The sequence below is a fragment of the Xenopus laevis genome, chromosome 3L (assembly GCF_017654675.1).
Source record: "Xenopus laevis strain J_2021 chromosome 3L, Xenopus_laevis_v10.1, whole genome shotgun sequence".
NCBI lineage: Eukaryota > Metazoa > Chordata > Amphibia > Anura > Pipidae > Xenopus > Xenopus laevis.
In genome coordinates this window covers 133,657,230-133,671,041 of record NC_054375.1, presented here as the reverse complement: position 1 = coordinate 133,671,041, position 13,812 = coordinate 133,657,230, and the positions used below count along the sequence as shown (strand labels likewise).

Here is a 13,812-nt window from a genome sequence, read left to right as displayed (position 1 = left end):
ATTAAATTCCCAGTGACTGTTAGACTCATGGCCTGCTTGGCGTCTTGTTAAGCAAGTATAATATGATATGGGAGTTCAATTGGTTTAGGAAGGTTAATCCCTGTGGAGCCCAGATTTAGATATCATTGTATTATTGGGGAAATAAGATGATTTTCTAATCTATTGTTTGGTTACTCTATTTCTTTTTGTTTGTTTTCACCCAACATTGTTTGTTCTTGAAACTTAAAATCTAAAATGGTTTGCCCTGTCAAAATATATATATATATATAGTAATAAGTCAAATCAACTGAACTTGCTGTTCTTACAGTTTCATCTTCAAGTTAACTTTTAGAATGTTATAGAATGGTCATGTATAAGAAACTTTTCAATTGGTCTTCATTATTTATTTTTTATAGTTTTTTTTTAATTATTTGCCTTCTTCTTCTGACTCTTTCCTGCTTTCAAATGGGAGTCACTGACCCCATCTAAAAACAAATGCTCTATAAGGCTACAAATGTATTGTTATTGCTAATTTTTATTACTCCTCTTTCTATTCAGGCCTTTCCAATTCATATTCTAGTCTGTTATTCAAATAAATGCAAGGTTACTAGGGTACTTTGGACCCTAGCAACCAGATGGCTGAAATTGCTGCTGAACAAAAAGCTAAATAACTAAAAGAACGCAAATAATAAAAACATGAAAACCACAAATTGTCTTAGAATATCACTCTCCACATCATACTAAAAGTTAATTTGAAGATAAACAACCACTTTGACTTATTACTATAGATTTACCTATTAAAATACCTGCCTTCCTATCTCTGTCCCCCTTATTGGTAATATTAGCTGAGCCAGGGAACATACTCAATAGGTGCTCAGTTGTCTGTTCTTGACCAGTGTTCTTGCATGTGAACCCCCCCTTCTTAATTAGAGGGAGAGACTGGATCTTGCAGTAATGTTTTAACCTCCTACTAATTTGTAGGAGGGTAAAGATCCAAAGATCGCTGAGTGTACAATTGCCCTTATAGACATGTCGTCCCATCTTAGTCAGTTTAGCTTTGCTTGTAGGGTTTCCTCATGGGCAGAGAATTTAAATAGTGTTTAGAGACCAACTCACCTCAACATAGGCCAAGCATTAGAGGCTACAGACGTGAGAGCAGTTCTTAGAAAAAGGAGTCAGAATCTGTGCAGACAAAGTCATGTCCATCCACCAGCTGGAACTGTTTGCAGATTTCACAAGGAGCTTTGACTTTGAAGGATTCTTTCAGGACAAGGTGGTACCCCAAATCTTGGCAAAAGTAAAGCTTAACTCCAAATCTAAGGTTATTGAAGTTGTTCTCCAGTGACAGTTCAACTAGGGGTAGATAAATATGCTAATGATTCTGTGAAATCTAAATCAGACATCTTGGGGTGATAGAACCTTTAGATTCCACCCTATTGCAACAGCTAGTTTTAATAATGCTTTTAAATCGGAGTGTTTTTCTGGGTGAACAGGCAAGGTTAGAACTATCTGGGAACCAGGCACAAAAGACGGGAGACCTGCCACTAATAGCAAGTTAATACAATTACCATCTTTCTTATTTAAATTATGGAAAGTACTTTGGTGGCCAATCATATTTTTGGGTAGGGCAGGGTGAACAGGAATTTACATGAAGTCCAATAATTAGGAGATGTCTGAAACAAGGGGCTAGATCAGTGATCCCCAACCAGTAGCTCGTGAGTAACATGTTGCTCTCCAACCCCTTGGATGTTGCTCCCAGTGGCCTCAAAGCAGGAGCTTATTTTGAATTTCAGGAGGCAAGTTTTGTTTGTATAAAAAGCAGATGGACTGCCAAACAGAGCCTCTTGTAGGCTGCCAGTCCACATAGGGGCTACCAAATAGGCAATCACAGCACTTATTTGGAATCCCTGGGAACATTTTTCATTCTTGTGTTGCCCCCCCCAACTCTTTTACATTTGAATGTGGCTCACTGGTAAAAAAAGGTTGGGGACCCCTGGGCAAGAAGGTATGGGACAGGGTGCTGGAGAACCTACTATCAGGCTTAAAATACTGTTGGTGGCACTAGGCTCCATTTGCTAAAACCAGTTAAAGACCACACTGTTGTTTTCAAAAATAACCCCTTGCTTGTGTCATATCTTTATTACTGTATGGGTGTATATGATATAAATATATAGAAAGAAGCTATGTCATTTACACATTAGATAAGTATATAACAAATGCATTGCCCCAAACACATCCTATGTAGCATGTAGCTGCCAAGTCCTCTTTCTTTTACCCAAGGACAGTTGAATATGAAGCCCTTTCTACCCCAGAGCTGCATTTCACACCTTCCATCCTCCTGATTTGAATGGTGTTCCATGCCCAGCTCCCTCAAATTAATGTAATGAGCCAACAATCAGAGCTGGACACATAACCCAAATAGTCTAGGTTAATAGAACTGGTCAGAAGTTAGAGAGTTCTCTGGATTGAGTTCAATGATAGGTTGAAGTGGGGTAAAATGTATTCTAGTTTTATCAATTCCTCCCAGAATCTAATAATAAATATTATTATGAGTTATATTAAATGTGAGTTATATTAACATAAATACTTTAAGAGACTTGTGCCTACAGAATATAAAGAGGAACAGAGAACACTTTGTTCCTTTAACAAATGAACCCTGACTGTAAGGCTCTGTGTCTGTGAATAACATATTTAGGTTCAAATTTAACAGAAATTATCATCTGTCACTAGAGATTCCAACTCTGTTATGTGTGTGACTGTCACATCTTGCAGGTAAAAGTCCTTTATAAAGCCATTTTTTGCTCTGCTCTGCACACTTAGAGGTTGATTCCCTCGTTCGGAGGTGGACAGGGTGAACTGGGAATTATTGATTGGCGTGTAGGTCACTGATGTCTGTTGGCTTTTGCTAAACAGCAGGTTTATATCATCCCCAGACAAAGAAGGCAGAATTGCATCCAGTTTCTAAAAGGGTAAAAAATGGAGACATTAGGAATAGGAAAGGTTTTGAGCAGATCGCTCCAGTAAAATTATATTATAGGGCTGATATACAAACAAAGGTGCTAAAGTGCACCGGTGCCATTACCTTCAGCAACCAATCAGCTCTTTGATTTCATCTTCTAACTTGCCTGCTGATTGGTTGCTACTGACTGCTGCACTGACTGCTGCACTTGGGCAGTTTAGCACCTTGATTAGTAGATGAGCTCTGATATCTTTTATCAAGTAACGCTGAAACTGTCCTATCAATGGTGGGAATTATGAAATTATTGCTATCAAACACCCACTATGCAATGCTTTAACATTTCTTCCAGCAGCCCCTCCCTCTGGATTGGGTTAGTAAATGCCCCTACAGAGCTGGATTTTTAGCCACTCTGTGCTGGTGAGGTTGTGAACCTCCTACAGACTTGAGTATAAGCAGCCTATATATACATATATTTCTTCCCTGCAGCTCTCTAGCAGATATTCAACTGCAACTCCCAGAATTGCGCCAAACAGTAGACACCTCCCCCCAGGGGTGCTTCGCCAATGAGGCGAGTTGAGGCTGTCGCTCAGGCAGCAGCGCCCCACTAGGTACCAGGGGCAGCAAAAATGCTGCTCCTGGTACTTTAAGGGCGAATTTCCGGGGTAGGGGGGGCGGCAGCAACTGCTGCTGCCTCAGGCGGCAGAGGGGCCAGGATCGCCCCTGCCTCCCCCTCTTACATGAGGGGCCCATCCTTCCTTTATTTTCCCTTTCCTTTATTGTCAAGGGCCCCTTCTTCTCTAACTCTAGCCCTGATCATCAGCTCCACATGAAAACCACACAGTAGGGGTCATTTACAGGTGCAAAAAATGGCTGCAATCCCCCTGTATTTTTCAATTTGCATCCTGTCCTCCAACAATGATGGGACTAACCAACAGCAGACCCTGTAGTTGGGGGGGCTGGTCTGCAGGGTCTGCTTTATGGTAGTCCCCCTCTCCAGTCCCCTGGAGGGGATGCGCAACAACCACCCCCCCCCCGGGGTATTGGCATCTTCCTTCTAGCTGTGCCCAATTAAGAGAGCACTGCCTGGGTTCAGCAGCACTATATTCATAAGAGGGGAGGCACATAGGTGCCCCTACTTGTTCTTTTATTTATGTGTTATGAAGGTTTGAGGTGCAGGGAGCAGCCAGACCCAAAACTCGTGTTTTTCGAATGATCGCTAAGGGGTATTGCTTTGGCAGTTTTTATGCTTTGATGCTATATAAATGCAGGATTTCTGGAAAAAATTGTACTTTTATTTAAACAAATGTATTCTGCAATTTTTTTAAGATTTCACAGAACCCAGTGGGATGTACAAGAAGCAGATAAAATACTGCAGTGTGTCTGCTAGCAAATGTGCTGCAAAAATCCGGATGCACAAACCCCCCCCCCCCCAAATAAAGAATTTCAAGTTAAATAAATGATTTTCATCTTGGTGTTACTGGCCCTTTCAGACAGTCCCCATAGCTTTGGGTGAAGCCTGTTCCAAATGTCACTCTGTATGTTTGATGGCAGTCAGGGCACATTCAGGGTCAGTGAAGAAACAACAGCGACCTTCCGATACTGCCCCTTCCTCCTGCCCTTCCCTTCAATGGTATCTTCCTGTCACTTAGTTCAGTTGAACTGAATGGCAGGAGAAAGGGGCAGGATCCGCCAGTTATTGGTGTTACACCCCAGGCAGAAACCCCCCCCCCCCGAGGATCCGTTACATCTGCCCTAAGCCTTACTTGACTGACCTAATCATGATGTACAGTAGACCGGTATATCATCCCCTACTTACCCTATATTCCAGTGTGTTAGAAGAGAAATAGAGAAAAATCCTTTTTTGAGTATTGGTTTCAAGGAAACTGAAAGCAACGTAAAGGGAGATACTCTCTGGCAGGATCTTAGTTATGGAAGTATTTGACAGGCTCTCAGTTATTAAGCTTTCAGATTCAGTTTCTGAGCCGCCATAGCTGGTAATTTCGATCGGTACTTTGGATAGAAATAAAACACAGGAAGGTTAAAAGAGATCAAATGGAGCAACACAGAACATACAGGTCAGCATAGGGCTTGATGTACAGGGCAATAAACAAAGCAACAAATCAGGGAGAAAGGATTTGGGCAATTATTTTCATGCTGGAACAATCTGTTGTATTATCTACCTGCAATGTTTTAGTGGGGCTCACCAGAGTAATTCAACTTTGGCTCCCGTACACCCTCCGCTAATTAATAGAACGCTACCTGGTAGAGGATCGGCCGCCTCACAAACAGTCTAGCAGAAAGGATCCTAAGGCACACAGGGTCAATGCAAGCAAGCTGCCTTGCGTGTTTATTGCGAAATGCAACATTTCGGGGTCACGCCCAGAAACGTTCTCATGCTTGAAACGTTGCTTTTTGCACTAAACACGCAAGGCAGCTTGCTTGCATTGACCCTGTGTGCCTTGGGATCCTTTCTGCTAGTGGGGCTCACCACTATAGTATATAGGGAAGCGCAGGACAGAAAGATTAAACAGAGCTTTTATTCAAGGCTACGTTAAATATGATGTTAAATATGATGTTAAATATGATGTTAAATATGGTTGACTGAAAATGTATGACTAAATGCTAAAACTAGCTCATAGTTACTTGAAAAATTGCTATGACTTGTTTAAACAATGATATGTAGCAGAGCTGGGCCATTTAAAGAGCAAGGGGTCTGCCACTTTAAATAGAGAAACAATAGATTTGAAGCCTTACAACGGTTTTTTTAGATGGGGTCATTGACCCCCATTTGTAAGCTAGAAAGAGTCAGAAGAAATAATTCAAAAACTATAAAAAAAAAACAAAATATGAAGACCAATTAAAAAGATGATTAGAATGAACCATTCTATAACATACTTAAAGTTAACTTTAAGGTGAACAATCCCTTTAAAGGATTGCCCCAGACAGCCAAAGTAGCCACCGCGAAGTGGAAAAAGAGGGCGGTGTAAAGTAGTTAGGGTCATACCCTGGGTCAGTGCATTTATCAGTGACAAGTAGGACTGGCTCAGGGAACAAGGTCAGTGATTATAATCTGTAGTGACCAGCACCCGACTCTAACCTGTCCCTTCCAATTCCGAATCCTGCCCAGCCTGCTCGGGGCAGGCGCAAGTCTATAGATTCAGGGAACAGAAGCTGGAAGCCGATCCAAAGATTTTTTTGCGGTAGCCGGCCCAAACCTGTCCGACCCGGGGGTTTTAGGCTAGCCCAGATATACTGAAAGCTCACAAAGGCCTGGGTCTAGGGCAGCAGATTCTGAACAGTTACAATTTGCTACATTCGTTGATACATTTCTCAGCAGCATTTCTGGAGTATTAACAACTATTTATAAATTCAATATTCTATTTATAAACAGCTGGTTGTAATGGAACTCAGGGATTCTGCTCAGCAAGGACAAAGCCAAGAAATATATCAACTAATGTATAAATTTAGAACAGCTACAGATCGGTGACCCCCCCCAGCTGCTTTAAAAAGACATAAAAAGGTGAAAACAAAACTTTAAACTTCAATATTACAGATATAAAATAGAAAGTAATTGAAGTAATAGGTAATTGAAGTAATCTGGTGAACTATCTGACACCAACTGAACTGGAATAACCCCTTTACAGCAGAACTAGCCCACATCCCTTAGATCTGGCCAATGTGTGCTGGACTGGTTGCTTATAGCTAATTAAATAATTTCAAACCCTAATTAACTCTCCTATTCTAAAGGGATAGCATATACAGGGTGTTCATATACGTACTTGCAGGCAGTTCTCTGTTATGACAGTTGGTTTAAATTTTAGAACATAGATACAATAAGAAACTTCAAGCTCACCTCTGAGATTTAAGTTTACATTGTTCAGCGTCGTTGCATAAAGGCCACCATTTTTATATACAAGCCATTGGTTATTTGTATCTCTCATGTAATATTTTTTGCTTAACTGTTTTATGTATGAGGCTGCAACTCTCTCTTTTTCTTCATCTCCCCCTATTTCTGCATCTCCCCCAGCTTCTGCATCTTCCCCAGCTACTGCATCTTCCCCAGCTTCTGCATCTCCCCCAGCTTCTGCATCTCCCTCAGCTTCTGCATCTCCCCTAGCTTCTGCATCTCCCCCAGCTTCTGCATCTCCCCCAGCTTCTGCATCTTCCCCAGCTTCTGCATCTCCCCCAGCTTCTGCATCTCCCCCAGCTTCTGTATCTCCCTCAGCTTCTGCATCTTCCCCAGTCTCTGCATCTCCCCCAGCTTCTGCATCTCCCCCAGCTTCTGCATCTCCCCCAGCTTCTGCATCTCCCCCAGCTTCTGCATCTCCCCCAGCTTCTGCATCTCCCTCAGCTTCTGCATCTCCCTCAGCTTCTGCATCTCCCTCAGCTTCTGCATCTTCCCCAGTCTCTGCACGCTGGAAATCTTGAAATGTAGAAAGGAAGCCTGAAAAGAGAAGGGGAAAAAATTAGAAAGTATGTATGTGCTATAAATTAGCAAATGTACGCAGTCCACTGACTGCTGTTTTTGCAAAACTCCTGCAAATTCGCAGTGGAAAAATTATTTTGATGCCCGTTGACTTTAATGCATTTGAACAAAAAAAGTTGCGCAGTAAAAATTGTTGTGTGCATAAAAATTACTCAGACGCCCAATGACTTTAATGCATTTGGACAAAGGAGTTGTGTGTATAAAAATTGTCATTGACTTCAACGTGAATTTTTTCTGCGAAGCGAAACAGGACAGATTCGCTTATCACTAATTGTCACCTGTATATTTCTCATGTCAGTGGTAATTTGGTTAGTAACAGGACTGTTTTGTAAACAGAAGATTTTACCCTAGTATACAAAGTAACTTAACTTGTAACCAACTTAGCGTAGAACATCAGCAAAATCCTGGCCTGCTTTAAGCAGTGCACCATAGCTCTAGAAATAAATGAACTAAAACATCACATAATAGTGACATTACAGGTAGATGCGCATAAAACCTTTTTTTTTTTTTTTTTTTTTTTGGCCTTTTAAGTAAACCAGCTTGCATTTCTTGTCATCATTATATGAAGCAGAACTCCACTCAAAAAACTGCACCTATTGCATAATGAAGGAAAATGAGAGGAAATGTCATTCTATGACATACTAAAAGTAAACTTAAAGGTCAACCACACCATTAAGATGCACTTAGGGGCAAATTCACTATGCGCCGAAGCACCTAACGCTAGCGTCAATTCGCTAGCTTTGGCCATTTTCGTTACTTCGCAAATTCAATAACGGACGCTGGCGTAACTTCGCTAGTGTAACTTACGCCTGGTGAATTTGCGCAACGGACGTAACTACGCAAATTCACTAACGCGCGCATTGTTCTGAACGCTACCTTTTACGCTAGACTTCCTTCGCCACCTCAGACCAGGCGAAGCGCAATAGAGTAGATAGGGATTTCTTCAAAAAAAGTTAAAAAATTTTCCCCAAGTCCCAAAAAACGCTGGCGTTTTTTCTATATTATGGGTGATAGGCTGAAAAATATCGAAAAATGTTTTGGGGCTCCCCTCCTTCCCCCCTACATTTCCTAACTCATGGCAACTTAACTATACAGTGGGCACATGTGTAGGGCAAAATAAACATTTTATTTGATGTTTTGAAGGTTTCCCAGGCATTTGTAGTGATTCTACGTATTCCTCCATTGAAATTTTAATTTGGCCCGGTATGCAAATTAACCATCGCTAGCGTAACTTCGCTTCGCTTAGCGAATCAACGCTAGCGCAACTTCGCAACCTTACGCTACCCCTGAGCGCAACTTCGGATTTTAGTGAATTTGCGGAGCGCTGGCGAAACTACGCCTGGCGAAGTGCGGCAAATTGCGGTGAAGTTACACCTGGCACAACTACAAATCTTAGTGAATGTCCCACTTAGTGCACCAGGTGCTGTACAGTCAATGAGATGTTTGCTTATAAACAGGGGACCAGTACCTGCTGATCCTGGGCAAACACTGAGTCTTAAAGGAGAAGTCAATCCCTCCACCGTCCCCTGCATAGGCCCCCCTCCCTTCTCCCCCCCCAGGCAAATGCCCCTAACTTGTTAGTCACCCTTCCATGCAGGTCCTCTCTTGCCGAGTTCACGGGCACCATCTTTGTCGATCGCTCTTCTTCCTCTATTTGGCGGCACATGCGCAGTTGGAGCCATTTGACGGTTGGATCTACTGCGCATGCGCCGAAAGTCACAAAGTTTCAGAAAAAAGAAATTGGAAACTTCGTGAAATTCAGGCGCATGCGCAGTAGATGCAACCAGCAAATGCCTCCTACTGCGCATGCGCCGCCAAACGTCATTCAGTACAGGAAGAAGAGCGCTCGGATGAAGATGGCACCCGTGAACTCGTTAGTTTTTGCACACCCACTACTAATTTAATGTCACATTTTGTGTGTCTTAATAAAGCCGGCATTGTTATTAATACCTTCGACTTCCGTGTCGGTCAGCACTCATACCGGGCATCTATTTTGCAAATATGGTAAACATTTAACTCCAGGGAAATATGTATAGTATTGAAGCAAGTAAGCCTGTGTATTTTTGTACTGGCTCAGGAAAAGCCGGATGAATAGGTCCCTGGAGTGAATGTAGGAGAGCAGGGTGGGCTTCCATTCCTTACTCCACTTAGGGTTTTGCAGCTGCCCAGCAAGAAGTAGTTGTGTAATTAGGCTACAGGTGAGCTGCAGATAAAAAGAGGTGTGGAACTACACCTCAGTGCCCCAGAAGACCACCGTGTGCTGGAGGGAGTTGTGTGAGTAGCTGCCTGGGAAGGAATCTGTGTGTATTCCCATGATGAGCTGAAGTGTTGGAGAGAGTTTCAAGTGACTGGAGAGAGGAACAGAGAACTCCTTCTAACAGACTGTGTGTTAAGTGAGAGTCTAACAGGGGATTCTGGGACTTATGTCCAAGGCTGTAAGTGCTGGAAATTTGTGTGGGTGTTGAATTGGGATTTCCTATGTGAAGCAAGTATGCTGAATCGGTTGATTTTGTTCCTTATAAAAGCCAGCCAAGCTGCATTGAACTTTTAAAGGTAGTGTCACCACTTGTCACACCATGTATGAGTTTATTAGGTAACGCAATAAAAGCCTCTGGCCTAGAAACCATATGAGTCTCTTCGAAATTGACGGGGCCCTGCAAATCTGATCAGTTGTTACCTGTAAATTGAATATTTTTCTCCAGTTTCCCGTATTAATGTCATGCTCCACATGCAACTTGCCCTTCTGCTTCCAAAACCGGAGTAGCAGCATATTATGAAATCTATTCCCTAAGCCCTTAGGGTAAAGATAATACAAGTAGACCGAATAGAACTGGAAACATCGCTTTCTAACCACCTTTAATGTACAAAGCAATGGATTAGGAATTCCTAGGGATTTTTGGCCAACCTGTAGTCTCCAGATCTTGCTGGAATACAAACTCTAATACCTTTAGGTTTAGAATTGAGTATGGAGTTGGGTACTGTGAGTTGTACAGCACATCCAACATTTAAAGGTTGCGTTTATGACCTATGGTTTGGCAGTATGAACTGGTTGCTAGGGTCAATGAAACCAGCAACCAGTGACAACATGAATGTCAGCTGGATAGTGAGCTGTTAACAGAGAGACAATTCATCAAAAAATAAAGACAGTAATTGAAATATCCCTACAGATCAGTGTTTCGCTGCATTAGATCTATGAGATCACCAGACTGGAATATAGTAGTTCAGATCTTACCATTGGAATCAAAGTGCTTTATCACATCCGCTACTGCAGGATCCATTTGTCTTCTCTTTTATCACAGGTAGATAAAGGGCAATCGAGAAATATGTCTTCTTAAATCTTTGTATCCTATTGGAGAAAACATATGAGGTTCTGGGTCTCTGGGTTTCATGTATCAGTGTTGAGAGCCACGAGTCACTATAAGTGAGAAAATGACATCACTGGCCTGTTCTAACACTGCCAATGACATCAGCAGCCATATCCCTCCCCTCTCTGGTGTCAATGTGTGCCAATACCCTGCCCATCTCAAACACGGAATATAAAAACACCTCTGGCTTTATTTTGATAAATAAAATGTCAGCTATCAAACGTTTCTTTACATATACACTAAACCTGCAGAGAAGGAATGTTCTAAGCACACTTAAAGTGCTCATACTTATATACTATACTGTCTATAAATACTGTATATAGAAGATAAATATTATACATCATTAAGGAGTACCTTCCCCTTTAAGGAACCCATAGGTTGTGGATTAGGTATTTGGCTGAAATGATGGATTCCTTAATTTACATTAGCCTTAAAATATATGTGACAAGTCATTCATGTGCAAAGGTATTCTGGTTTCCTAAAACATTCTCCAGCCAACAGAGAAAATGCCCTGTTGCAAGATTGTATGAAGAATTCATAGACGCAGATTTATTAAGGTACGATTTGTGTTTTCCAGAAAATAAATCATATTTTCAAGGGTATTTTTGAATCAAAAATCTTTTTAGGGTTTTTTTGCATTTTTGAAATAGCTTGAATCTGAATATACACCATTTAAAACCTGTCAAGGTCATGTAGACGTCAATGGCAGAGGTCCCTTGAACCATTTGAAGATGTTAATAGCCTTCATCATATTCAAGATTTTTTCGGTGGGTTTTGTTTGAAAACTCAATCAACTCAAGTTTTTTCTTAAATTAGAAACCTTTTCGAGTGGTGAATTCATTCGAGGTCTAAAAAAAAGCTCACATAGCTCTCAGATTTGGCCTTTGATAAATAACCCCCCTAATGTATAGGCAGCTGAATGGGTTCCCTCTCCAAGAAAAACAAAATAGTTATCACGTACTATTGGTACCATAAATACTATAATTAGTCGGCAGTGCTACAGGCTTCCCCTACAAATCCTTAATTTACTATGGGCCTTTTGTGCTGCATATTTGAAACAATACTTGCATTAAAGCAAACAAATGAGCTAATGGAATTCAGGAATAACTGCAGCACTGAGAGAGCAGAACACTTACCTGTGCCGGAGACACTTCTCTTCTGCACCTTCTTCTTCACTTGTATTGTGACTTCAATACTCACATATTTATATGCAGTGTTGCACAATCACACGTGGGAGTCTCACATACAAACACCTGCATTTCTGAATTAATTAAAAACAATTATGTATTTGCCTTGCACCTCCTGTACGTCATCATTTACCTGAAGGAAGTAATTAGTACATGGGAAGTGGCTGCAAAATGATTTGTTCTTGTTTTAAATGTGATATATGGTGAGATGAACACATTTTTGTTGCATTTTCACCTTTAAATGTCTTTAAAATTGCTTTTCGTTAAGATTTCCAAAAAAAACCATAATACCATCCAGCGATCAACTTGTGCTGGTAGATTTCCCCAGTCATTAGACACCAATGCTATACATAATGGCAAAGCTGTAATTGGCAAAGGTTACAATTCCTACATCTTACTATGTGTGGGTTGGAAAGGGACTATGGGTATTTCTAACATGGCATATTTATTTAAAGAGATGCCATAGACAGTCACTATTTATTGGGCCTGTATGTACTTAAAATGCCAGGGCCTGAGTCTGGACGTGGGTGTAAGAAGGGGAAAGCCCATTCAGCAGCATGGGCGGATTTTCATTTTAGGCCTCCCTAAATTGTGGGCAAATTCTTCATAAACATATAATGAAACTACATCTCAGTGCCTCACTGGGATCCTTGTTGACAGAAAAGAATAATAAGGGCTTCGCCTCCCCAAAAAGAGACCGGCTGTCATATGCAATTACAATTATAAGCTCTCATGTGAATAAAATGTACAGGTAGTCTCCCCAAACATAATTGTCACCCTAGTCCCATGGGGACCCCTATACCTCCTTGGCCCCTCAACGATTACAGGGTAAACTCCCCATATCATTTTGAATTTGATTTCTTTCCCATTCTTTCTGGCAAAAACTCAACAAGGTCATATTGGTCTGGTTTTCTTTCATTCTATCTATTAATAATTATATACCTTTATTTTTTTAACAGGTTTGCACAACAAGTTAAGTTTTAAGTGATTGTGTGAAATCCTGGAGGCACTGAAAATATCAATTGGCAGGTGTCAGAGAATTGAGAGGATCAGTGCAGCTCATAAATGGTCCTGGATGCATGAAAAGAAGTATCAGGGAGAAGGAGAGAAGGAATACAGGTACAGGATTCGTGATCTGGAAACCCATTATCTAGGAAGCTCAGAATTATAGGAAGACCGTCTCCCATAAACTCCATTTTATCCAAATAATCCAAATGTTTAAAAATTATTTCATTTTTCTCTGTAATAAAAAACCAGTACCTTGATTCAAACTAAGATATAATTAATCCTTATTGGAAGCAAAACCAGCCTATTGGCCTTTTTTAATGTTCATCAAAAATGGTGAATTGCATCTGAAAATTTTGTACAATGCTTTTAAATAAAGTACTTTGCACTGGTTATCTCATTCACCTTGAACCTGCTTGTGTACATATGGGCCCCCAACAGCAGCAGGGAGAGCAGAAATACAATACCAGGGTGCAGCACTTTTTTTTCTAAAGGTATTTCCTTCTTTCCTATCCTGCAGGGTGCTATCTACGCATTTTCTCCCATTTCTGCCTTTGCACATAACAAAAACCATTGCGAAACCGGTCTTAGAAATATTCAAATCGTGTTATTCTACTGAAGCCTTTAGTGTAAAAAGGGAAATTTGTGTCAGACATTCTGTGATTTTTTTCCTTTCCTGTTTCCTCAAAGACAGTCCGGATATTTTAAGCAGAGACAAGCCAAGTAGTATTGGTACCTAAGGTTATGTTACTGTTATAGGAACTATTATTCAACATGATAATGTTTGGTTACATATGTCTATTACTTACAATCCTGAGGAATTTGATGGAA

The 13,812-nt window shown here is 41.0% G+C and overlaps 1 protein-coding gene across 1 annotated transcript; it reads right to left on the bottom strand.

Moving 5' to 3' along the window:
* Positions 1-2,103: 2,103 nt before the first annotated feature.
* LOC108711576 lies at positions 2,104-12,026 on the bottom strand. The gene is made up of 5 exons (XM_018253452.2): positions 11,926-12,026; positions 10,657-10,770; positions 6,792-7,382; positions 4,755-4,948; positions 2,104-2,940 (listed from the first exon to the last, which is right to left on the bottom strand). The coding sequence occupies exons 2-5, from the start codon at positions 10,700-10,702 to the stop codon at positions 2,683-2,685; spliced, it is 1,089 nt and encodes a 362-aa protein (XP_018108941.1). The 5' UTR covers positions 10,703-10,770; positions 11,926-12,026; the 3' UTR covers positions 2,104-2,682.
* Positions 12,027-13,812: the final 1,786 nt, after the last annotated feature.